The sequence below is a fragment of the Heliconius melpomene genome, chromosome 17 (genome assembly GCF_056956725.1).
Source record: "Heliconius melpomene rosina isolate 202511_hmr_F chromosome 17, ASM5695672v1, whole genome shotgun sequence".
NCBI classification, from domain to species: domain Eukaryota; kingdom Metazoa; phylum Arthropoda; class Insecta; order Lepidoptera; family Nymphalidae; genus Heliconius; species Heliconius melpomene.
The window spans coordinates 14,783,050-14,810,251 of record NC_140405.1 but is presented as its reverse complement, the minus strand read 5'-3'; the positions used below and the strand labels follow the sequence as shown (position 1 = coordinate 14,810,251).

The following is a 27,202-nucleotide window of genomic DNA, read 5'->3' as shown; positions in this document are numbered from 1 at the left end:
AGTGACTTCTTTCTAAAAATAAAGCTGTGTTGTTTTCCATCCTTCTATACGCTGTGGCTTATATATTTAATGATTGGCTTATTTATATAATTTCTAATGTTGGCCCTACTTACGAATTTTAGTAAAAAAAAAACAAAGTCACCTAAATCTGATTTTGTCGAATTGTCGATTAAGAATATTTAGTTATTTACCTAATTTTAAGTTTATTTTTTATGAAACTTACAATATCTAATTGTATAAAATGGATGGTGCTAAGGTGTGCCGCTGTTGTTTATCCAACGGCGCCAATAAAGATTTGAATGTAAAATATTATTACATGGAGAAAAAGGAAATATATTCTGATATGTTACTAGAATGTTTTAATATAGTCGTACGTATTATACAACTTATTCTTCTTAAAATATCCATTGAAAATCCTAAACTAGCACTATACTTAACAATCTTTTTTATTCAAATATATATATACAGTATTGTAATATTTCATTTCAAATAAAAAATATATGCAAATTCAAAGTAGTAAATTTTAATATTGTTTGTTACATGTTCTTAAATATTTTAAATGAAATAAATCATACAATTAAAGTTAAATATTAAATCATGAATGAGATATTAATTTAAATCTTTTCCAGTTAAGCCAGAAATATGAAAGTAATTTCATATGTGACATATGTGTGAAAAATCTGCGGTATTCTCTCGACTTTAAAAAAAGAGTGCTACATTCTGAACAAGTGTTCCTGAAACAACTTGCTGGAGATGAATTAGAAAGTAATTTTTGTATTTTTTATTCAGCTTTATTCCACATGTACTAGGATAGGCAGAGGGAACCTAGTTTCAATATGCTAAATACTTGACTGTCTGTCTAAATTCTAGACATAGTGCAGTTGTTTAGTTATTGCACATGTAGTATCCTACATATAGCAGACAGAACCTGGGAACTTAGTGTTAATAGACTTCATTGTCATTAAGACTTCACTTTCATTTTCCAATTTCCACCCAAATTTAAGTAATTCACTTTTTCTTTTTTTTCAGCTTTACATAGTATCCATATAGCAAAGTAAGCAGAGGGAACATAGTGTGAAGTCACTCCGGTCCTCTCTTACACCAAATTTCGTGGCATTGCTTGTTGAGTAGTGGAATTCAATGCCGTGCATTTGCATTGGTACAAAAGCAAAGAAATGAACATATTGCACCCCCAGTGATATAAGGGCCTAAGTAAATATTTTTGAAAACTGGGAATTTAAATGCTAAGGGCACAAAATGAAATTCTCTACTAGTTAGCACCTAAATAAAAAACAGAAAAAGGACAATAATTACTCGGCAAATACATTTGTGTTGCCTATATTTCCTGAAGATGGAGTCTTGAAAAGTTATGCAGTTTGTGCTCTTTTATGACAAAAAAAATGGCGAGTTTAGTTATAAATTATTGAGTCTAATTTGTAATAATTTGCTATATTGCTAAACCTCGTGATTTTATAAGGATCTTATTGGTTCCTTATACTACATAAATTAATTTGAATTTTGAATAATATATGGGATTAAACTTAATTAGCTCCATATTTGCGTTATGATGTTTTGTATTATATGGGCCTAACTTCGAAATGTTTTTTCAATAATTAATAAGCTATGAAATTTATTCACATAATCATTACTTTTTCAATGCTTTTAATAGTGCATTTATTAAAATACAAATCTACCAAGTTTAACATAGCATTAATAGTAAGCGTGTAATTTGAAAAAAAATGCTTTAATGAGAGAATCCAAAATCTTTAATCGTGAGTTCCCGAAATTCTACTTTTTTTAACTTTATAAAGATATATTACTGAGAGTGCGATATTAGTAAATAATAATTCATTCAACCTACAACCATCATGTTACAGTCTCACACTGCTGTCCCTGCGCCATGATGACTTCACTTCATAATTACTTAATTACATAAAAATGATTCTTAACAAAATTATTAAATGTATGTGAATAATATTATTTATATATACAAGTTTGCTATCAAATAGACTTGGCATTTATTATAAAGCAGTAGAATAGATTAGAGATAGAGAGTAGATTCCCAGTCTGGTATACAAAGGATGGTGGTGAGTTATGACATTATAATATATGTAACATAAATAAAACACTGAGTTCACAATAAGTATTGTATTAGCTAAGTAGCCTAACACGAACTAAACTTGTCATACATAATTCCAGCTTACCCACTTGAATTCACTTTATTATTTAACAAAGCAAATAAGTATCTTCAAGATTTAAAACTACATATCAATCTTTGACAATTCATTAATTTAAATTACTTTATATATGACAGGCATAATATCATTCTCAATATGTAATGTCTTAAAAATTGGATGATGCATGGGGTATTCTCCATAGACCATTTTTTTTATTGGATAAAGCAAATTTGATTTGATGGAGTATCTTGCCATTAGGTTCCCTCTGCCTGTCCTGCTATTTATAAAAGAATGTCTACGCTAGTTTCTCCTTGTCTATCTTGTAAAAGATAAAGATAAAAAGCATTATTTTATTTCAGCAAAACCGATTGTAAAGGAAGAACCATTCCCAGATAGTGATGCAAATGATTCAGATAATTGTTTCTTAGCTGATGCATGTGAGTTGAGTCTTTTTCATGTTTATTCTCAAATTTAAAAAAAGATTCAAATTGAAACCCGACCAGAAAATATAAATAAAAAATAAATAAATAGGCTTCCCACTGTGTCCCGCACACAGCAGGGTAGGCAGAGGGAATCTAATGTTAAGACACTCCGTTCGCCACTTTCCGCCGAATTCTGGACGCATTGCGTGTTGAGTGGTAGAACTCAAAGCTGCACTTATTTGTAAAAAATAAATGCTTAAAGGTAAATTTAAATTAATATTTCTTTTCCTTGAGTGTGGATCGAACCCACAACCACATTTTACCCTGGGATCCGGCCGTTGAATCCTGCATATACGAGTTTTCTTAATTAAACCTATATTAATGAATAATACATGATTAGTAGAACAGATTACACCTGGGTTGCCTGGAAGAATCCTGCCGCAATCACCTTTAATTACATTTTTTGGTAACTCGTTTTTGGAGAAAATTGCACCAATACGTTTTTTATATGAATCGCACATCATTTGAAAGATAATCCCATAAGGAATTGGAAAATTTAGGGTTACCAGCTCTCAGTCTGCCGCAAGTCTAGGGTTGCCTGGTTTAAACATGTCACTAAATGTTAATAATTTGCACTCATGTGTTTTTTTAATGAATTATATAGCAAATTAAAGTTTATTTTTTTCTGAACACTATAAAACAGGGTTGCCTGGAAAATTCCTGCCGCAAACAGGGGTTGCCAGCGTTTGAAATATTTTATACCGGTTCCGTTTGACTATGAGAATAGACGATGAAATGCGCGGTCTGCCTTATGTTTTAAAGTAAAATATTATATAATAGAAGGTCAATCTTAAAATCAATGTTTATTCTAATTGTTCACCTGTTAAATGATGATTTTAATCATATTAAGTACACGCAGAAAACTATTTAAAGATCATGGGGCAGAAGAAATCATCCTTATTTTTAAAGTAAAATAATGAATCTATAATATTGATTCTTTGCAAAATCTATTTTCTAAATACTAATATTTATTTATTAATTTAAATTACTATTTTGAAACAATTAAATTATCTAGTTAAATAAATGTTTACAAATATTGATCTACTATAAACTATTAATATATATACATATACATCATGTTCCCTTAATATAATGAAGGGTGACCATTATTGCGGATATTTTTTTTATTAATTATATTGAAAAAGACATTTCAATGAACTCTCTCTCTTCGTCCTCTACTTGTTTGATTTGACAAGGCTTGCCGCAATTTTTTTTTTCTCACGCAATTTTTAATAATTTGCATAGGAAAGAAATATATATAATAGAATTATAATAAACAAAACTAAGTTAGCAATATAATTCGAAGAAAATCCGACAGTAATGCCGACTAATAAACGCTATTTACGGTTTATGACCAAGAGTCGGCAAATATCAATTAGTTGGCTATTTTTTACTATAGATAAACATTTTGCGGCGCGATACAAAGCAAACCAAATGCAATAATATTATTTTCGAAGATGTATTGTTTCTAAATGCAATAAAAGTGCAGATGGCCAAATGAGTTGTTTTTGAGCATATTACTTAGTTACTTACCTTTCGTTTTGGAGTAAAGACGTTTTTACTTGACAAAAATGAAGATGTGTTTTTTGTGCGGCAGGAGTGAAAATGTGATAGAATTTAACAAGGAATCTCTCCAAAAGTGTAAAATTATGTTATTGTTTCGCCAAAAAATGAATTTTAAATACAGTGACATTTTTTAAATAGTGACACAATGCACAGTTATCATTTACAGTATTACAAAAAGTTCATTGTTTTAAAACAAAAATATAAAGAAGTATTTTTTAATTATTTTCTAATGCAAAACGTAAGTATACTTTAATATTTAATATTATATAGTTTAATAAAATGTAGACAATTGTGGCCGTTGGAGTTGCCTCAGTTTTGATTATACTAAGTTAGGGACGTTAGTGAGTGATTACGCTTTATTATAATTATAAGAACAATTCTTTCAGACCTAAATACCTTAAAAACTATCAGCATAGACGGAGAAGTTCTTGCTAGCGACATTTTTTAATCTATATTTTTTAATAGTTTTTATTAGTTGAATAGTTTTCATTTACTTTGCAAAAACGTAAATATTCGTACCAAAAAGATGGGCGCCATAGTTTTTTCTACGGATACGGACGGCGTTGTCAAATCAAACAAGCAGAGGGCGAAGAGAGAGAGAGAGATTGTTTATTGAAATGTAATTTTCCACATTTTCTTAATTAATAAAAAAAATATCCGCGATAATTGTCACCTCTCATTATATTAAGGAAACATGTTGTAATTAATACCTTATAGTAGATCGATATTTGTAAACATTTACTTAATTAAATAATTTAGTTGTTTTAAATAACCCTTTTATTTAACTAAATATTATTATTTATAAAATAAATTTTGCGAAGACTCAATATTATGGATTATTATTTTACTTGAAAAATAAAAATGATTTCATCTTTAAATAGTTTTCTGCGTGTACTTAATATGATTAAAATCATCATTTAACAGGTGAACAATTAGAATAAACATTGATTTTAAGATTGACCTTCTATTATATAATATTTTACTTTAAAACATAAGGCAGACCGCGCATTTCATCGTCTATTCTCATAGTCAAACGGAACCGGAATAAAATATTTCAAACGCTGGCAACCCCTGTTTGCGGCAGGAATTTTCCAGGCAACCCTGTTTTATAGTGTTCAGAAAAAAATAAGCTTTAATTTGATATATAATTCATTAAAAAAACACATGAGTGCAAATTATTAACATTTAGTGACATGTTTAAACCAGGCAACCCTAGACTTGCGGCAGACTGAGAGCTGGCAACCCTTAATTTTCCAATCCCTTATGGGATTATCTTTCAAATGATGTGCGATTCATATAAAAAACGTATTGGTGCAATTTTCTCCAAAAACGAGTTACGAAAAAATGTAATTAAAGGTGATTGCGGCAGGATTCTTCCAGGCAACCCAGGTGTAATCTGTTCTACTAATCATGTATTATTCATTAATATAGGTTTAATTAAGAAAACTCGTATATGCAGGATTCAACGGCCGGATCCCAGTCTATTTGGCGTTATAAACAAATTTATTTAAATTTCTCATATCTATTGTCCTATTTATAGTAAAACAAGAATCAACCACACCCATTAAAAAGAAAATAGCGAAAGCAAGAAATAGGTCAAAAAAAGGCTCTGACGACAATTATGAAATTAAAAGTTTAGTTACAAAATTTTCTTCAATAGGTATGTAAATTTTTTAAGCTTTTAGTTTTACTGCAGCAGGAAATTTAAATTTAATTGAATATTTTTTTATATAAATATATATAAATTCCAGATACTTGCAATATTCCAGACTTAAAACGCACTAACTCAAAAACAATGAAAATAATAAAAAATCGCAAAATAACAATAAAAAAAGACTTAAAAATCAACTTGTCGTGGACAAGAAGGACAGCTCACGATAAAAAAAAGCATAAAGAGAATTTGATCACCATTCTAGAATGCTCCAACGCAATACCATTCAAGAATAAATCCTTATTGGGCTTCATTTGTGGGTACTGCGAAGCTACATACCCAGACCCTATGGATTTAAGGATCCATACTGAAAAACATCATGAAATAGAACGTTTAGACTTTAAATCTTCCTTCGACATGACCGAATACAGTGTTAAGTTAGATATAACTGACCTTTCGTGTTCTATATGTAATGGTAAAATGGATAATTTGAATCAATTGAAAGATCATCTAACTGTTTCGCATAGTAAAGTATTTCACAACGACATAAAAGATCATTTGATGCAATTTAAGCTAAAGAAAGGAGAGGTCTACGATTGTGCAATGTGCCCTTCGACTTATGAGACGTTCAAAATGCTTAAACAGCACATGAACAAGCATTACAGTAATTACGGTTGTACTAAATGTGAGACTTCATTCGCTACTAAGAGATCTTTAAATGCTCATCAAGCAACTCACCAAGAGGGCAGCTTTAAATGTGATCTATGCGACAAAATATTCTCAAGTCGCACCAAAAAACAATATCATGAGAAAACGAAACATTTGGGGGCAAGAAGTATAAGTAATTGTCCCTTCTGTGATACACCATTCAGGAGTTATTATCAAAGGAACCAACATTTAGTCAAAGTGCATAATTCCGAAGCTCAATACAAATGTAATGTGTGTAATAAAGGTTATATACTAAAGTCTTTATTGATGTGTCATATAAAGAAAAATCATTTAATGGAAAAAAATTGTCAGTGCACCGAGTGTGGTTATAGATTTTTCTCGAAAAAAGCTTTGAAAGCCCACATGATAAAACATAGTGGTGAGAAGAAGTACGCATGTGAAGTCTGTCACAAAGCGTATGCAAGGAAGTACACTTTGCGGGAGCACATGCGGATACATAACAACGACAGGCGGTTCAAGTGTGACGTGTGCGGGACGGCGTTTGTGCAAAAGTGCAGTTTGAAAAGTCACTTGTTGTCGCACCACGGAATCAGTATGGCAGCAAGCGATATAAGTGTTTCTTGAAATTTATTTAAAACTATTAGTTTTTTTTTGTGTATTTTTTAAAATATTTTTGGAAGAATTAGTAAATATTAAAAATCAGGTACCTTACTGAAAATATTCCCTTTGTAATTCTCAATTAACAATCTTTCTATTAACATTTAAATAAGATCAATTGAAATCAATTCTTTGAGAAACACACTTATGATTTCTTGATTTTTTTTTCTTCTTTAGGTTTTTTTTATTGTATCATACTAGGCATGGGCGTTATCGTTTTTTTTCGATAACGGTTATGTAACCGATATATGGTTTTCATAACGATATCAAAAACGGTTTTCAGATATCGATATTGACAATACAGTTTACAAACGTTAAATCATTTTTAACGATATAAAATGAAGGCAAATTGACATTAAACGCTGGTTGCGTTTTTTAAAAGTATTATGAATATAAAATAAATCACCAAGTATACAGAGAGATGAGAGACTTTACGCGACATTTTTAAGAAAAAAATTATGTCTATATACACTAATATATTTAAGCTATACACTAACACTAATTAACTTTAAACTATATAGAAATTGTTGTTAAAAAAAAGTATATACACACACTGAAATGCACAATTTTTAAGGAAACCTCGTCCGCAATACGTATCGCAAAGGACTAAATACAATACTAAACTATTTCTAAAATATTAAAAATTTGAAAATAAATTTCAAATAAGCATTTGTCACTTAAAAACAAACGTTTAGAATTTAAAAGTCGAATCCACTCAAGTGTGAAAATAATATGAATATTTTAACCAAATTTCAACCTTATTCCCATTATATAGAAGTTCTTTTTTGTAACGTAAAGTAATAATATCTTATAGATGCAAGTTATCGGATATTCGCTTCATTTCTTTTACACTCGTGAGAAACATATAGTTAGAAAGAGAGGTAGTTACTTAGTTCGTGTTATGCGAAGTTTTCGTTTTTACGTTTTCGTTGCGATAGTTGCTGTGTGTGATTTTAAGTTTTAATACGCATCTGATAGTAGACAAGTTTCTATGATAACGGTTTTTTAGAAACAGATATCGATATGGTATGGTTTCGGCATCGTATCGGTTACAAGTTACGTTTTGTTATATCGAACTCATCCCTATATCATACATATAAAGTATTTTAACATATTGCAGCGTGGTAACGCAGTGGCGCAGCCACTGACCGTATATGCGATGGTTGTAGGTTCGATACCCGCTTGATTAAAATTATTTACATTTCTCCGCTCATGTACATAAAGTGCGCCGTAAAATTCCGCCAGTTAACACGAGTGTCGGAAAATGGAAAACAATGCAGCAATTAATGGAAAACATGTAACAATTCTTTAGAATGACTTTTGTGTTTTTTACCACACCTAGTAAGGTAGCTAGAGAAAAGATAGGAACCTGGTGTTAAGACACTCCTTTTCCATTAGGACACTCTCCGCCGAATTCTGGAGGTGGCTGAGTTCAAACCGCGCTTTGCCTTGTTATCATAGAAGGTTATCAATGAAAATATGAAATCAAACCCACAACCTGTCGCGTTTACAGTCGCACGCATGTGACTTGACTTCCCTCAATTTCCTGTTAATAAACAGTGCAATAAAAAGCATTTTATTTTTATATGACACAGGAACATTTGGAATAAATAAAGTTCTACGTACATTTATGTGTAATTGTTAAAAAAACAAATGTCTGTCTATTTATCTACTTTAGCTACGAGACCTGAATCTAAAATATATTTTTTCATTTATATTTTATTTTTTACAAATAAAAAATAAGACTATTAAAATAAGAAGTAAGTAAGACTATTAAAACTGTTATTCATAATTTTGCTCGTGAAATTATAAACTATCGAAAAATTGTAAACTCTTTAAAAATGGCCCTGATCGGTCGCGCTTTGAACAGCAAATTCCTTATACGCGTTATGACCACAGAGCTAAGAATCTAAAAAGGTGGCAATAAAATAAAACTTTATTTATTATGCGTTCTAGGGGGGGTAGAGCTGCTCGCCTCCGTAGGATTGACCACCTATTCCTAGGCCCACAGTACACGTTTCCCCTGAGTGGCGCAAAATGAGTAGCGACGCGAGTAACGGACGGCGGTCAACTAACCTGTCTTTGGTTCATCATTGGGAAATTAAATCCTCCCTAAAAGAGTGACTGCGGTACCATGGGAAAGTGCCGCTAGTATGTCCCACCCACGCTAGTTTGTCATGCGATCCGGCTAGTCCCCGGCGCTTGCGGGTATCCGGGCCTGCAAGTTTGAAATCTGTTACCGAAAACTACACAGGAGCGAGCGACCAGGCCTCTGCGTCAGTAAATGCTACTGGAAGCAATTGTAAAAAAATGTACAACAGACATTCCATCCGAGCCTATTTACCCAAAGACCTAGATCATTTTCACTAGGAAGCTCAGCATGTCACAAAGGAAATCCATCCTCTTTATCATAGGCAATTCCTACTGACAATGATGCTTAACCTTGCCATCCTGTATGGCAAAGGTCACCAACTCAGCGTAACTCTAAAAGAAAAAGACTGACTAACAGCCCATCAAACACAAAAGAACACATTAGCTGTACACAGGATACTAGTACTTCAAACCCTAAACTAATCCTAAAGTTAGCTGGAGATGGCTGCAAAAGGACACATTAGCTGTACACAGGATACTAGTACTTCAAACCTGAAACTAAACCTAAAGTTAGCTGGAGATGGCTGCACAGATTTAATTTTAGGAATTTTGTTATTTTTGATTACTATCTTCCCGTAATACCCAACTTAAATTAAAAAACAATGATATAAATAAATTATTTATTACAATAGTAACAAATAAAATAATAATAATATTTAAGAAATAATTCACATGTTAGCACACTAACGCATCGATAATATGAAAAAAACTATATACCTTATATCATTATATTTTCAATCTTCTTATTTAAAATTTTTTTGCTGCAACACATTTTTTTACAATTGTTAATAAAAAATGTTTATTATAATATTAGAAAGCATTAATTACTTCATCTATGTAATATAACATAAAAAGTCACTTGTAATAGTAATTTTAAGTACAATATTATTTGCAATTGTAATATTCTAATATATACATAAATACATTAACAAATACATTTTTATATAGACATTAAAATAAGAATAAATTTGAAATTTACTTTTTTTTTATAAAACTAAACAATTTTATACATTACATCAGGCCCCTTTCAAAAGAAAGACGATAGCATCCTGAAGGTAAATAAAAAAGCACCTCATTTTTCCCGATGCGTGCGTTCGATTCCCACTAGAAGAAATGAAATTTTTCACATTTCCTCGCTCTGATAACGGTGCAAAGAGCGGCGTTGAGTTCCGCCATTCAACACGCAATACTCCAGAGTTCGGGAAAAAGTGAGGAACTGAAGCGTCTTAATGGGAACATAGTGTCTTAACACTACGTTCTTTCTGCCTACCCAGCTATATGAATAAATATATTTCTTGTAATTCATGTATAATGACAAATCATTTTATTTTTCACTACCTATATAAATTAATATATTTTTAAAAGCAAAATACGTGGAGTATGTATTTAAAAATACGTATTTAGATACTCATTTGCGTTACTATAATTTATCGGAGATTAAAATTCCTATATATTCTTAATTTAAGAAATCTTTGTTTTACAATCCAATATTTAAGCTACTATACGAGCTACAAATTTTTTAGACGGTTTGTTCAAGTTCTGATGCTTCTTAGCAATTCTTTATTATGCGACATAGACGAGATGCGAAAGCGACATAAATTTCTTTATAAATTTTATGTTTATTTATATGTAAAGATCCGGATATATGGAGAGTACCTAATGTTAAGACATTCCATTTCAATGTTAGAAAATTGTAAAAAAAATTACTTCTAACTTTACATTATATTTTTGTTCCCAACTCGACATTTTCATTAATACTACGGACTTAAAAGGTCACTCCTCGCGTGTTCATACTCCGCCAACGTAACTCCATGATTAGACAACATATGGCTTTTCAGACTACACTTTTGTACAAATGCTAACCCACAAACACCGCATTTGAACCGCCTGTCATTATTATGTATCCGCATATGCTCTCTTAGAGTTTTCTTTCTGGCATATGCCTTTTGGCATACTGTGCATTTGAATACTCTCTGGCCGTTGTGCTTTATCATATGCTCATCTAGCGACTGTTTTATAAAGAAACCTTGCCCACATTCCGAACAAATGTGATTACGTTCCATTAAATGTACTTTTTTAATATGCGATGTTAATTTAGATTTTAATATGAACGACTTGTCACATACATTGCATTTATAAGTGGCTGCGGCAATATTATGCTCTTTAAACATATGCCTATTCCTTTGATAATAGCTAGTAAACGATAATTCACAATGCGGACAATTCGTTGTGTATCTAGCGTTAGTGTTATGCGTATATTTTTCATGACACATCTTTCTGACACGTGTGGAGAAAACTTTATCGCAAAAGGCGCATTTGAAAGTCCCGATTTCGTGAGTTCTTTGATGATTTTTTAATCTGTGTTTATTAATGAAGCCCATGTCGCAAACGTCACATATGTAATTGCGGTAATGGCCGTTCATGTGCTGCAAAAGCATTTTGAATGTCTCGAAAGTGGAATGGCATAACGCACAATTGAGTAATTCACCCTCAGTCAACTTAAACTCCATTATATAATCGTTGATATCGGGAAAGAATTTTATGTCGTATTCGTTTGTCAAATGTTTCTTTAGATTCGATATAGTATCGCATTTAATTTCGCAAATATTGCATTTTAAGTCTGTTATGTCCATTTTTATTGATAAATTGCTTTTGTCCAGGCGTTTATTGTAGTTCAATTCATCTTTTTTATGTATTTCTAGTGTATGATGACGTAAGTCGGCGGGATTCGAAAAACTCACTTTGCAATACGCACAGATTATACCCGAGAGCGTTTTATTAAAAAATGGCGTACAATTTGAATATTTTAAAATATTCTCTACGTTTAAACTGTGTTTTTTGTTTTCGCTGACTATTCTAATTTCGGGCAGTGATTTTTGTAATTGGGAGAATGTTGACAGTGACAGTTTTATAGATGATTTCATTCGGTTTTTTGATTTGCGATCTGAAAAACAAATGTTTATATGTAAATAAATGAAAAATTGTTGGACCAAAATAAAGTTTATAAATTTTTTTATTATTAATTTTATTTAATTATCCGTGCAGTGCCAGAGTATCACTTGGATGGAATACTTTGATTTTCTTACTCTGGTACTCTGCATACCCTACTACATGCGGGATAAAGCGTGAAGAAAAAAAATATCAAAGATAAAGAATACCTTTACTGGACTTATCCAAAAGAAGCTCCCGCTTTTTTCCGTTTTTCTTCTTGACTCCCTTCTGTTCGAGTGTGACGTCATCGAATCCAAGTATCTCCGCTATTTTGTCTTCTTCCTTTAATTCTTCAAAATCTTCTTTTAGCCCTGATGTTTTTTATAAAATATATTAGAGTAATGTCTAAATGGAAGCAAAACTTGTAACAACAATTTATTGACTGATATGATGTTTTACATATGAATCAGTGGGTAGTTGATTATACAGACTATTAAAGTATGGCAAAAATATTGCAAGCCAATTTAAATACTAAGCATCAGTAGTGTAAGTAGGTTGTGCATGGTGACGGTGGCATCCATGTACAAGGACTATTGTCACCAATATATCGCTCTTCCTTAAAAGAAATATGTATGTAGTATAATATAATAAGCTTCATGCTACTCCCTTAGTAAGTCAGGTAGAGACTTTCTGTCTTTTGTTTTCTATCCTGATTTAAATACACCACCAAACGAAGTGAGGAAGTGACGACAGTGGAGACTATCAACATGATGGTAAGAAATATTTATCTTATATTACTTATACAATTTTTTAAAAAGGGAATATTTACCTAAAAAGTATATTTCATTCTCATCTCCATCGGAATATTCTTCTTTTACTTTAATCAGACCTTCATCTGGTAAATAAATTACAATTCAAATTAAAAAATATGTATTTGAAAAATTATAGTCCAAGATTCCAAACCTAAGTTTGGTATATTTGGTACAGGAAGGAATTTTAAAATAGCTTTTTAGTAACCACCCATTAATCTCAGGTCTGAGAGTGTTGGGATGCTTTAGATGAGCATTGCTCAGACACTTGCACTATAATTATCGAAACTTCTGGGAAATGTCGAATATAATCTGACAGATGACAAAATATTTTAATATAAAATGTTCACTCATCATAATTCAAAGTCAAAGTCAAAATATCTTTATTCCATAAAAATGCTTAACATTCACTTGGACATGTCATAAAAGATAAAAAAAAAAAAAAATGGAAAACAAAATAACCAAAAAAAATGTGCAATTTTGACTTGAAAAAAGCCCGTTCAAATGGTTGAGCTCATGAGAAGATACAGGCAAAGAAACTCATGGCCACTCTTTTTAAATGCCAACATTTGTTATAAATCACAATTAACAATTTAACTTAGAAATAGAGCAACTCATTTCCAAACATCTTTATCGCGAACATAATCTTTAACAGAGTAATAAGCTTTTTGGCAGAGCCTGTGCTTTACCACTTTTTTAAATTTGTTCAGTGATAAATTAACCACGTCGTTTGGAAGTTTGTTATAAAAGTGTATACTTTGACCTACGAATGAGTGAGACACTTTATGGAGCCTAGAGAAGGGCACAGCAAGCTTATTTTTATTTCTTAAATTATATTGATGGAGGTCACTGTTTTTATTAAATTTATTAATATTCTTATGCACATATACTAAGTTGTCGTAAATATATTGGGAGTGTAGTGTGAGGATGTTAAAGTCTTTAAATTTATTCCTTAGTGACTCCCGTGGACCCATTTTATAGACTGCTCGGACAGCCCGTTTTTGGAGCACAAAAATGGTATCTATGTCAGCGGCACTACCCCAAAGTAATAGGCCGTAAGACATAATGCTATGAAAATAGCTGAAGTATACTAAACGCGCGGTGTCAACATCGGTCAGTTGACGAATCTTGCGGACAGCATACGCTGCCGAACTAAGTCTACCAGATAAAGTTTCTATATGCGGACCCCATTGTAACTTAGCATCTAATGTTATACCTAAGAAAACAGTTTCATTAACTACTTTAAGTTCCTTATTGTTCATCAAAACCCTGGTTTCTACTTGTTGAACATTCTTAGTAAAGAACCTGATACATTTAGTTTTACTACTATTTAAAAGCAAGTTATTGGCACTAAACCAGTGCAATATCCTAGAAAGAGCATTGTTTACATCGTCAATTTCCAATTGCTGTCTATTAACCTTAAAAACTAAAGATGTATCATCTGCAAACAACACCATTTCACAGATATCTCTCATAAGGTGAGGTAAGTCATTAATGTACAAAAGGAACAAAAACGGACCCAGAATAGAGCCTTGTGGCACCCCCAATGCTACAGGTGACCCGTGTGATAGTTTCCCGTTGACATTTACCTTTTGAATCCTATCACTTAAATAAGAAGTGAGAAGATCCAAAGCAATGCCTCTTATACCATAGTGGTGTAGCTTCCTGATAAGAGTTTTATGCTGCACACAATCAAATGCTTTGGATAAGTCACAAAACACCCCAAAGGCATCACGTGACTCCTCCCAAGCCGCGAATACACTCTCTAATAATTTGACCCCAGCATCAGATGTTGACCTTCCACGAGTGAAACCAAATTGACCTGTGTGCAGTAATTTATTTTTATTAAAATAAGTAAGAAGCTGACTGAGTATCAGCTTTTCAAAAATTTTACTAAACGTAGGTAGTACTGAAATCGGTCTGAAATTTGTGGGGTCTTGCGTACTACCTGATTTAAACAATGGAGTTATTTTACTATATTTCATCAAATCAGGAAACACTCCACAATCAATACATCTATTAAAAATTGTAACTAAATCAGGAATCAAAATATCAATTAAAGAATTTATGATATTAACTGAGACACCCCACAAGTCGGCTGTCTTTTTCATACTAATTGATTTGAAAGCTACACTAATGTCTGAATAATTTACATGACGGAAAACGAAACCATTATAAAATTCGGGAACATTGTCTTTAATTAACGATTCTGCAATAGTGGTGGAAGAACCTAAATCGTTTGTTAGACTGACTGGGAAAGTAGAGAAAAACTTTTCAAATGCAATGGCCACTTCCAAATCGGAATCAACAATGTGACCGTCAATACTAAGTTTAAAATTAGAATCTTTCACCCTAGTTCTCCCAGTCTCGGCATTAACAACCTTCCAAGTGGCTTCAATTTTATTATTACTATTTCTGATTTTTGTTTTAATAAATAAAGATTTAGCAATTTTGCAAACTCTTTTGAAAATTTTAGAGTAAGATTTTAAGTACTCTTTAAACTCTTCACCACTATTAAACTGTTTTTCATAATATAACATATACAGTGTCTCCCTACTCTTATAAATACCTGCTGTGGCCCAGTCTCCAAAGATAGGACTATCAGTAATTGTAATCTCTTTGGGAGTAAATATTGAATGAAATTTATTAATAAAAGAGTAAAAAAAAGAATTGTACAAAGAATTGGGAGGTAAAGTTATATCTAAAACTAGTAAATTAGTTAGTAAACTAACTGTCATACGTTCCAAACGACTAGCTGTGACAGGTACAACAGCAATTCTTTTCTTAGCCACCTGTTTTTTCTTACTATAGAATTCTACTAGCTGACCAGAGTGGTCAGAATCCAATTTATTAATAATGCTTTTGTAGCATGGAATAATGTCAGTAAATATGTTATCTATACAAGTACTAGTCGTAGGAGTTATTCTGGTTGGCTCCATAAATAAATTAAGTAAATTAAGTAAATTATAGTATGTAATTTATTTTTACACTATTGAAATATGTATCAAGTTTGAGAAGTTGGCTTTTGGGTGTTTTTACATGTCAAGTAAATAATTAATAAAAAATATTAAACTTAATTAAAAAGAACAATCTTAATTTTTTATTTATTGTATCCATTTCTTTTTACGTACTTCTTTTTGTATTCGTTTCTTTTAATATAATTACTTCTTTTTTTTTTTTCAGTTTTATCTGCAACTAGTTACGTTCAGTACTTTTAGCAGATGTGATGAGGGTGTGACTTGACTGATTTCTTTTAAGAAATATTTATTCTATTCTATAAAATTTCAAAATATAAATATAAAAATTATGTCATCAATGTCCACAAATTTTAATAGTAATTTTAATAATCAATACTTATAAATAGATCCTATTTAATAACATAATAATAAAACTATATTTTTTTCACTGAACACAGTGTTTATAATATAAAAAAAAATTATAACTTTTCTATAGTAAAAATTAATGCAATTACGCCGACGATATTCAAATGTGACCTATGTTTTGCATTTATTTTACCCTTAACTGTATTTCAGAATTTATTAACGAAAATAATTGGATATTGTAGTGTAAAAAAAAGGTTTGTGAATTTCGTTTTTTTTTTTAATTTTACCGGTATGCTATTTCTAAGATAATATTATTTACTGTGCTATCTTTCATCTAGTATATTACTCCAATATACATAGATAAATATTTTTTTAAATTAATATAATAACTCCATCAAACCTGTCATGTAAAAGAACCTTTTTTGACATACTTACATTTTATCTCTTGCCTTTGTGTATCAAGTATAGTTTAACTAACAGAATAAAATAAAAAAATAAATAAATACCTACAAGTGTGCAACTGTAAACAACTGTGTTGAGGGTTTGGTTTCAAAGGAGGAAATTAAATATTAAAAATTTTCATTTTCCCGGTTTGGTTATGAGACACAGCATGGCATTCCCTCTGCCTACCTTGCCATCTGCTGGATAGTCTGAAGCTAAAGAATGTTTTAAAATGAATAAACATAGGAGGTTTTTGTAAAAAAAACTTACTTTTAATTTCATCCATATTAGAGAGTTGGCATTGAAGTTCCTTTTGACATTTCTGCACCTGATGTTTAAAATCACAAGCATCTCGGAGGCGAGCTATGCATACCTCACATATACCATTCTTTGATTCACAAGACTCTAATGGCAACTGAAAATAAAGATATATACAAGAATAAAAATTTAACAGCAGAGTTACTTAAAAGAACTACAGGTATGATAATAAAGTTCTTTTTCAAAGTTTTTCATTACAAATTGATACAAAGTAAACAATCAAGTTATCTACTTAACAATATATTTTGTACATATACAGGTGTCCCAGGATGTGATGAAAAATCATCATAGGGTGTCGATTTTTCTGATATTTTTGTAAAATCAATTAATATGAATAAATATTAAATTAATATAAAATTTTATGACAAAGATTTTTTTTAAATTTTTTCTCATAACTGTCACGACTTGGTCTATCACCTGTTTTCGTCTTATCGTTGACTCCTGGGACATCCTGTATATAAATAACATTATTCATATTAAATTTAAATCGTTAATTAAAATAATTAAATAAAAAGAGATGTTAGTAAATTTATACAAGTAAACCATTAATTTGTTATATTAATAAAATAAAAGAAACACTAGTTACTATTTACATGTATTTCGAAGCATTCCTTCAACATGTCTCCATACACTTCAGTTTTACCTAAACAGGTATATACAGACTTAAGATCTTTATCCGGAGGCCGCGCTAAACAACAGCGACACGTAACATTTATATTCATTGTTAATTTTTATTTATGAGATAATGTTTATATTGTATTTTATTACAAAACCATTATAATGGAATAAAGCTTAGTTTATATTATAGGAGCTATTTCTGATTTAACTTGACGTTGACAAATGTCATTAACAATTGACATTCAAAGCAGCAGAGACAAATGGATTGAGTTATTTTATTGCAGTATATTGTACTGGCATACTATAACAAATACTTCGTTTTAAATGGATAAAAAAAACCAAATAGCTTTGACAATATAATATTAAATGGATAAAAATACTAAATCGATTTAGTTAATATATTAGTTCATGTTTCTATATACCGTAATAAAACAATGACTTCACATTAAGGACAAAACTATAAAATAGGTTCAACAATACAATAAAATATACACTTTATTAGATAACTATAATAGTAAAAATGAGTTAATTTAATTATTTTGTTTTTATATTTCTTTAAGCGTTGAGAGATTGCATTGCAGTTTTCCCCTTTAGACGTTTCACGCTTGTCTTTTATAAAATGGCGGAGCTTCGATCGCGTAGCATCGATTGCTACAATATTGTTTTACTGAGATCTATATACATCTAAGAGTTAATATTATTTTAGTGTATTTAGTTATAATGGAGCCTCTATTAAATAATGGCATATGTCGGTGTTGTGCTTCCGAGGGCAGTTTCAAAGACTTTCTAACATCGTATCATTGGATGGGCGAGGAAGAAGTTTATGCCGACATGTTAAAAGATTGTTTTTCTATTTCGGTAAGTACAATATTTTTTTTATTATTTGATTCAGTAATTATTCTTATAAGATTTTATTCAATATATTTAGAGTGTAATACACAAATATGTTTTAATCGATGGAATATCTGCGCGCACTCTTAAAACACAAGTAATTTTATGCTCATTGTAAGACAATGCAATAAAACTATTTTTTTTTTTAAATCTTTGTAAATTTATATTATATTGGAGTAAATGATATAATAATGTTTTATCTAGCATTTTTTTTTCATTGAGCAATTTCTATTGAGTATATGTGGAATATTTACATTATAACTTTAAGTAATGTGGAAATACAGCATCTTGTTATTTAAAACATTGATTCTTCAAGTTATATTACAGTTTAGTAATACTAATAATATTAATATATGTTTAAAAATCTAAAGCATATAAAGTGTCTGTTGATATTTTGAATGAATATATTATTATTTTTTTTTTTTAATATTATTATTTTAGAAATGTTTTGGCTTAATTACTAAATCAGAAAAAGTATGACATTACATATATTACATTTATTAATCTAATAGAATCCAAAACAATGATTTTATGGGCATTTGTTCACGATTTTGTCTGTGCATTTGTCCCGATGGGAGGTAGGGAAGCAACATATAGGATATTTTTTATCCTGAAATTCTCACGGGATCGAATTTAATCGGAAAAAAATTGCGCTCGCCCTGCGCGACTACCTAATTATATGTGAAGTAACTATTAGTTACTTCACTTATAGTTCATCATTAGTTACTAACTAAACACTTTTTTTAAATACCAATAAATTATCAAAAAAATTAAATTACGATTTACTTATACTCTATTTACTATGGCATTATAGAACATTACAGAATAGACAGTGTTTATGTCAGCACCAAGGAGAGGTGTAGGCTCAAATGTCATTAAATTAAGATATTTAAAAAAAAATGTATTATTTATTTAAAATATATTTTATTTGTCCACAGTTAAGTGTATCAGAGAATTATAGCAATGGTGGAATATGTGAAGTGTGCATCACACATTTACGAAATGCATGTAATTTTAAAAGACAAGTTTTACAGACAGAGGAGCATTTCAAGGGACAGATCCAAGGCATTTTACTTAAATGTATGTATTTATTTTATTTGTATGTTTTTTGTTAAAAAAAGTTAATTTGCTTTATATTCTAAGTATATATTTAATGGATTGAAGGACTTGATGTTATTGTAGCTTCAGTTGTATAGTGTATCTGTATATTATACAATGGTTGTGGGGACAATCCCCTTCCCCATTGGGTTGATGATAATTAAATTTAAAGCACTTACATTTACTACTCTGGTAGTATTACACTTATGTGATTGTGATTAAACACTTAGCAGTTATCTTCTAGATCGCTTTGTAAAATAATATTTTATTTGACTCATAAAGTATTCATATATATTTGTACAGTAGGTCAATGAATTCCGTAGTGTTTTGTAATTCTGCTAGCGAACCAATAAAATTCAAAGTAAGTGCTAATAGTAATTTTCTAACCTAGAAAAATTATTTAATAATAGTCACTCTCTCATTCTACTCATATATAGAAATCTATGTAAATCTATGTAAAATCTATGTAAATCAACTATTTGTCGCCTGCGACTTTGTTTTTGTGGAGTAGGTGTACACAGAAAACTTGAAAATTGTTTTTTGATACAAGATTTGAACCTACAGTCTTTGCATGTTGTATGCATGCTTATGGTCTAACTCCAGGGCAGACATAGCAAGGCACTTGCATCCGACATAGTTCCTAGGCCGCCGCGCAACGTGGCCATACCATCTCAGGCGACGCTCTTGGGGCTTACCCGCTACGTCACGGACTCCAAGATTACCTCGAATGAATGTGTTACGCTTGCGATCAGACCGTGATATGCCGCACATAAACCTCAACATCTTCATTTCCATGTCGTGAAGCTCCTGAGTGTGCCGAGATAGTGCTGGCCAACATTCACTGCTGTTTAAAAGAACCGGTCGAATGATGCTCTTGTATATCAGCCCCTTGCTTGGGTGGTATTCTGCGGTCGCAGCGCTTATCCGGTCATGGACATCGTGATCGATGCCTCCAGAATCGTGCATAATGGATCCAAGGGACCTGAACTTTTATGACTTAACGGCTGGCTCTGGACCTATAAGGACAGTGCTTGAGTCCTTTTTCATGTATGCCTCCATCAAAGTTTTGAGGGCGAAAATGGCATCCATAGTGCGATCTTGGCTGAAATCCATATTGAGACTCGGAGATAGTACATTCTTGGCGTAGCCTGAGGTTGATCATGTGCTTGAAGAACTTCATGGTATGACTCATAAGTTTAATGCCCTTATAACTACCACAATTTTGAACACTGCCCCTTCCCTTGTAAATAGGGGTAATGAAGCTAAGCCGCCACTGGTGCGGCTTCTTTCCAGTGTTCAAGATATGGTTAAAAGGGTCAGTAAGCATGAGCACACCAAGAGAGCCCAACGATTTCCACGCTTCGATCGGAATGTCGTCAGGTCCCACCGCTTTTCCGTTCTTCATGCGTCGAAGACAATTACGAGTTTCGTCAAGGGTTATTGGGGCAATAAGTCCGAAGTTAGGCAGTGGGTGGGATGAAGAGTGCATGGGTGCTGAGTATTCAGCAGCTCCTGGAAGTAGCTTTTCCACCTCTCCTTCAGAGAGGCATGACTACAGAGCAGCGTGCCCTGGGAATCTCTGACGCAAAGACATTTTGCGATATCTTTGCGTTGCTTTAGTTTGTAAATGAGCTTCTCTCTCCACGGTTTCAAGTTTATCATACAATGGTGACAAACTCTCACTGCGGGCTCTGGCTACGACTCTTTTACTAGCACGTTTAGCTACTTTGTACTCCAGTGTGTCTTCAGGAGAGTTAGAGTGCTGCCACTTCTTAAAGGCAGCCTTCTTTTCACGAGTCACCTCCTACACCTTGTCATTGTCTCCCTGTCTCCCTGTCGATGACACGTCCTCCTTTAGAAAGGCCAAGAACTCGCCTGCCCGCCGCAATGATTGCCGACTGAGCTCGATCCCAAGCATCCTAAGCAGTTTCGGTGTTAGTCGAAAGATTATGATTTTTCACCTCTGCCAGAAAGTCGGTCTGCATCGGTCCATTCCGCAACCTCCACTTGATCCGAACTTGGAAGAACGTATTCACGACGACCAGAATATTGCGAAGACCGTGTCCAAAACCCCCGTTCAGATGGCTCAGCAGCCTTACCGACGTGACCGTTCAAGTCCCCCCGAACCAAGACAACTGCGGTAGACGGTACAGCAAGTAGTACCTCTTCATACTGCTCCTAGAATGTGGGACACGCCACATCCCGCCTGAGGAGCATAGGCACTGATTAAGTTTGTGGAAACGCCCTCAATCAGTACCCTTACTCGCATCAAGCGGTCGGAGTTACGGTCAACTTCAAGGAGCCCATTCTGAAGCTCTTCAGAAAGCACTACCACCACACCTTTTCTACCCGAAGGTGACCCAGTGTATATAAGCCGGTAACCATGTTCGATGTTACGAGACTTATTACCCGTCCAGCGAGTTTCCTGGAGGAAAGCACACTGGACCCGACGTCTCATGAGTACATCTGCGAGTTCCCTGCATCGTCCGGTTATATTCAACGTTACAAAGCGGAGTTTCCTTCTCGATACTTGCGTGCCCGTACTTGACACTGTAGCGCCTGCGCACCGTTTAGCGGCGACGCCCTAACTGTACCCAGTTTCTGCCTGTGTTTGTTCATTAAAGCCGCGGAAGGCGGTTTTTTACATGGAGCGATTGCCATCTGACCTCCAAAACCCAGTTATGGGAAAAACCAAGGGGAGGGAAATGGAACAGGTAAAATAAGAGAGAAGGATAGGTAAAAGAAAGGAGAGAGTTAAGGAAAGGAGGCGGGAAAAGGGACACCACTCTTACGGACTGGATGAGGGTATAACAGTGGCGGCTCGAGGATCCGGGGTTTCGTATCCGTATGCCCACAAACCGATATCGGACATATATTAGTCTGGACACCCACTGGACTATGGGGATATCATATTATAATTATAAAGTATATATTATATCTGCAGAAAAAGATTTAGTTTTAAAAAAATACATTTTACTTTATAACTTTTAAAAGTTAGTTCAGTTAGTTGGTTTCAGTTTTCTTCCGGATAGACTTATTTAGGAGGCGAGTGTTCGTAAACGGATGACGCAAAAGGGCTGAAAGTCTATTTATATACTAGAATTGAATTGAATTCTTGATATATGACGTTTCGAGCGTGCCAGTTGAGCACAATTAATTTATTTACTAATGATGAGTCCCCAAGTAGTATGACATTAAGCGAGCGCCCCCTATCTCCACTCCATCCCCTCCATTTCACGGACTTCTGGACCTCCCCTCGTATTATAATAAGACAGCTCGTTCAGAAAATTAATCAGTAGGTACCATCGACGAATTGTAGCCCGTAAACCAAAAATGAAATATCCGCAGTCTATAACGCATCTATAGTTAACTTATTTAATTTTGACTTTGTTGCTTTATGTTGCTAAGATATTAATTAATTTTTCACTTTATAGCAAATCCCATAAAAATCGAACCGGTGCGTGATGAAGGGGAACAGTCAGATCATAATATGTCGGACGATTTTTCTGCAAATGGTGAGCTTTTTGTTATTTTTTTTTGTTGTTGAGTGAGGTTTTATTTTATTGTGTTATGTGTAATCTGTAAAAGTTCTGAGTGTCACACTGAATTGCCTTTGATAAGTGGTAAATTTAAATTATAATCACCCAAATTTGTTATTTACTAAGATATTTATCCAAACAAGATAGATAGCAAACTAGGCAGAGAGGACCTAATGTTAAGACACTCCATTCCCCAAGTGCAACTGAATTCTAGAGATATAGTGTTGTTGCTAGAACAAAGAAATGACTTTATCACTCCCAGTAGGAAACGAACCCTCAACTCACGATACGATTACTTTATACCCATTTAAAAAATAATAAAAAAACGAAAACTTTTATAATATTTATTCCTTTTCCAGATTACGAAATGCCATTGAAAATGGAGAAAGTAGATGAAAAGCCAAAGAAACGTCAAGCCAAAGCGTCCACTTCCAGAACTAAAAAAACGAAGACCGCAGATGGAGAGCCCTCGGCTAAACGTAAGTGACATATTGTTTATTGGACAAATTGGCGTTGTGTTCACGCGGGAACTGTCAACTGTCACGCGAGAAATGGCAAATGTCAGTTAATACAGATTATAAGGAGTTTTTATTTTTTATGATTATGATTATTGGGTAGTTTTTTAATGTTGGCTATATTATTATATAAATTGTTTGGTATGTAATAGAAATACTCACTTGAACACAACATCAGTCTGCTACATTTAAAAGCAAAGGATAAGCTGCATTCAGTCATGAAAACAGACCATTTATAAATTTATTTTAAATGTTTGGTTTATGTAAAAAAAATCTATGTTTGTCTAGGAATGTAATTTCCTTTTTTTTTCTCTTACATTTCGAGTCTCAAATATGCTTTCTTTGGTATATATTTCGGGGCTTTGGTTATTTTGAAATTCATATAAAAAACTTTCTTTAAAAGCAATTTAAAGTATTTCGATCTAATGAAATAATTAAAAATATCAGTAAAAAAAATTAATACGCTCATTCTTTAGAAGTCTCCATTCAAAGCCATCATATTTTTATAATTTACAAATTATATGTTACAAATCAATTTGTCGTTTACTATATTTGTTATTTTATTTTAAAATTATATACTACCAAACATAATGTAAATACAACCACATATTTTGTATATTTTTTATAATATATTGTTTAACCTTTAACTATGGACGTGATTTTTTTATAACATACATATGGACGTCGGGTCTGTCAGACCAGTGTATTTATTGGTCATATTCCGGCTCTTTTTTAAAGGAAGAAGACAATTTTATGTTTTAATTTACATGAATAGCCTCAAATCAAGCAAAATCAATATAAATAAAATCGCTTTTTATTAAAGTTTACGCATCACAATGATTTAAGTAACTTAAAGTCACAATTTCAGTCTTTGACCACATGGGATGACTCTTAAGAAAATAATACTATAAAAAAAAGACAGATAATAAAATAAATATTTTTTTAACAAAATATAAAGTCTAACAAATAAAAAAAATAAAGAAATTATATCTTATGTTATAAAATAAAAATTTTGACAACACCTCAAGATAAGGTATTATTGAACATCGATACACAATGGCTTTCAACATTGTAGGCAAACAGGACGATTGCAGTCAACACAAGTATGTGTTGTGTTTCTATATATCTTTTGGGGGCAAAGTGTACATGTTTTTCAAGATCCCAAAACTATTTTTTTAGCTTCATGTTCAATAAATGACAGATCAGATCGCGAAACGCGAGTCAAAGTCATTCTCAATTCTTAGAGTAGTTTAGTAAACGAAACGCGTCTTTTTATTTGATAAAGTGCTATTTTCTTTATAAAATGTCGTCGTCCAATTCTTTTGTTTGATGTTGATTATAAAGTACCGATATTTTTGTCCCTGACGTGCTAGGTCGATCATTTTTTTCCATTTTATCATAAAAACTAAAAAAATTGAATCTTTTTTAGGTAAATAATATTTATATTACTAAAATATATAGCAAACAATGCCAAATAATATATGATATAAAACAATAAAAACATTTGAATACAAATAATACAATTAAAATATTAAAGTATATTTTGTAATATTATAAAAATATATGACGTTTTGAAATCATTCATGTATGGGAAACATGGACGTCGGGTCTGACAGACCCAGGCCCCCTTTAGAAAGTTAAATACTCACGTGTTTTGAACCCAGAGACACAACCACTGCTATCTACATTCATTTTGTCATTAACACGAAAGGTACTGAGAGACTCAGTGGCGGAGGTCACCGAGAAGTGGCCGATTTGTAGAATTCGTAGAACTGTCTGGTCTGTCAGACCCGACGTCCATACTTAAAGGTTAACAAATAAATTAAAAATATGCCAGCTTTTCCATTGTTTTTTTTCTTTATTTTAATATTGTGTAGAAGTAAAACAATGACATTTACTTTTTTAACTACTTAAATATATATATATTTTTAATTAAATTTAGAGTAAATTCATGTATTATTATGTTGTCATGTTTTTGTTATCAGTGTTGGTTTTTCTATAGTCTTATATTAATGAAATTATAAACGTTTTTTAAACAATTAAATTTTAAACCCATTGATTTTGTTTAGTTAAGATTTACTCGAATTTAATATATTTTTTTATTTTATTTCGGACGCCTCAAAAATTTACTGATCATATAAATTCAATATTTTTAATCTGTACAAAATGTGAAACAAGGTGGATTTCTTAATATATTAATGTTTTATAGGATGAGGTAAGTACATTTGATGGTATAGTGGTTTAAACTGCATTATTTTTTTATATTTTAAGTAATCATTAAAAGTCATTTAGCCATTTTTAATATATTTTCTCATCATAGTTAACTTTTTTAAAAAATAATCGACTCTAATAATAATCCATTTGTTAAGACCGATTATATCATCTCTAATGGATATACTTGCATTACTTTTTTTATATGAGATTTCGGGGTACTTTTTTATGCAATACTGAAAACTTGAATATAACGCCAAATGCAAAGTTTATTTGCATGTTTTTGCATTATTAGCACAATGTAAATTAATTTATATGGAATATATTAGACTTTAGCCGTTGATGGATTTATTTTACCTAAATGAACTTAAACATTACAAAGTATTTTATAACTAGCTTTAACGTTTTTACTTGAAAAATTGCGTTAAGTAATTAAAGAGAAGATAAATTATTATTTATTATAAAAACTATATTTTTATTATAGTTTTTACAAATAAAAAATATTACGTACCTTTTAAGGAAAAAGAAACCCTTAAGATGACATTGTTGTCTGTCTGTCTGCCAAGAGCCGTTATCTCAGGAACACTTGGAGATTTTGAATTCAAACCCTATACTCAGATCTAAGGCCTCATGATTTCCTAAAAAAAAAAAGAAGTATTTCTACATTTACCAAAACGCATACTTCGACACTATAAAGGGAATCACAATTAATAAGTTACTTCCGGTTGACCTAGAATTATGAAATTTGCAGGTAACTAGTATCTACAGGTAGTACAAGTTCAGAAACAAATCTTAAAAATTATACATTTGTGGTTAAATCCTAAAAAATAATAGCTTTAAAAGATGGCCAAATTTTGGTATTAAAGCCGCTATGAGGTATTATTCTTCAAATGAGGTATTAGATGAAAAGGGCTAAGCTTGAATTTTAAAAAAAAGCTCGTCACCTCCAATTTTTGTACGAAACCCTCAGTGGGCGAGCCCGACTCGCATTTGTCCGGTTTTTTTGTAGATAAGAGCATCCCTCGAATTACAAAGTGTAGTAAAGTATTACTTAATTTGTTGATTTTAAATATTGTATAAATATAGAATAAGTTGAAGAGAAACCATTTTTAAATTAACTCAAATTAGCGATGTGAAAACAGAGTCTTTAACACA

General features: G+C 31.9%; 3 protein-coding genes across 11 annotated transcripts in view; 2 read left to right on the top strand and 1 right to left on the bottom strand.

Moving 5' to 3' along the window:
* The first annotated feature begins 64 nt into the window (after window positions 1–64).
* LOC146530538 (uncharacterized) lies at window positions 65–12,657 on the top strand. Of its 3 annotated transcripts, XR_014878883.1 has the most exons (6): window positions 74–370; window positions 630–765; window positions 2,537–2,614; window positions 5,766–5,885; window positions 5,977–7,248; window positions 9,159–12,657. XR_014878883.1 is itself a non-coding variant. In XM_085199941.1 (5 exons), exons 1-5 carry the CDS (start codon window positions 242–244, stop codon window positions 7,167–7,169), a joined length of 1,638 nt encoding a protein of 545 aa, XP_085056067.1. In that variant the 5' UTR covers window positions 65–241; the 3' UTR covers window positions 7,170–12,657. The 3 variants fall into 3 exon arrangements, 2 of the variants coding, with proteins under 2 accessions (XP_085056067.1, XP_085056066.1); XM_085199941.1 differs by having other exon boundaries at window positions 65–370; window positions 5,995–12,657; XM_085199940.1 differs by having other exon boundaries at window positions 5,977–12,657.
* On the bottom strand, window positions 9,960–18,027 carry LOC146530537 (uncharacterized). The gene is made up of 5 exons (XM_085199937.1): window positions 17,769–18,027; window positions 17,128–17,272; window positions 13,114–13,179; window positions 12,512–12,655; window positions 9,960–12,297 (listed from the first exon to the last, which is right to left on the bottom strand). Exons 1-5 carry the CDS (start codon window positions 17,895–17,897, stop codon window positions 11,111–11,113), a joined length of 1,671 nt encoding a protein of 556 aa, XP_085056063.1. The 5' UTR covers window positions 17,898–18,027; the 3' UTR covers window positions 9,960–11,110.
* Window positions 18,028–18,335: 308 nt separating this feature from the next.
* The window catches only part of LOC146530534 (zinc finger Y-chromosomal protein 1-like), a 24,787-nt gene continuing 15,920 nt past the window's right edge, over window positions 18,336–27,202 (top strand). For all 7 annotated transcript variants that reach the window (XM_085199930.1, XM_085199927.1, XM_085199928.1 and 4 more), the window contains exons 1-4: window positions 18,336–18,651; window positions 19,623–19,764; window positions 23,217–23,297; window positions 23,681–23,800. In XM_085199930.1, the coding sequence (XP_085056056.1) occupies window positions 18,514–18,651; window positions 19,623–19,764; window positions 23,217–23,297; window positions 23,681–23,800 (481 nt within the window). In that variant the 5' untranslated portion in view covers window positions 18,336–18,513. The remainder of the gene's footprint in view (window positions 18,652–19,622; window positions 19,765–23,216; window positions 23,298–23,680; window positions 23,801–27,202) is intronic.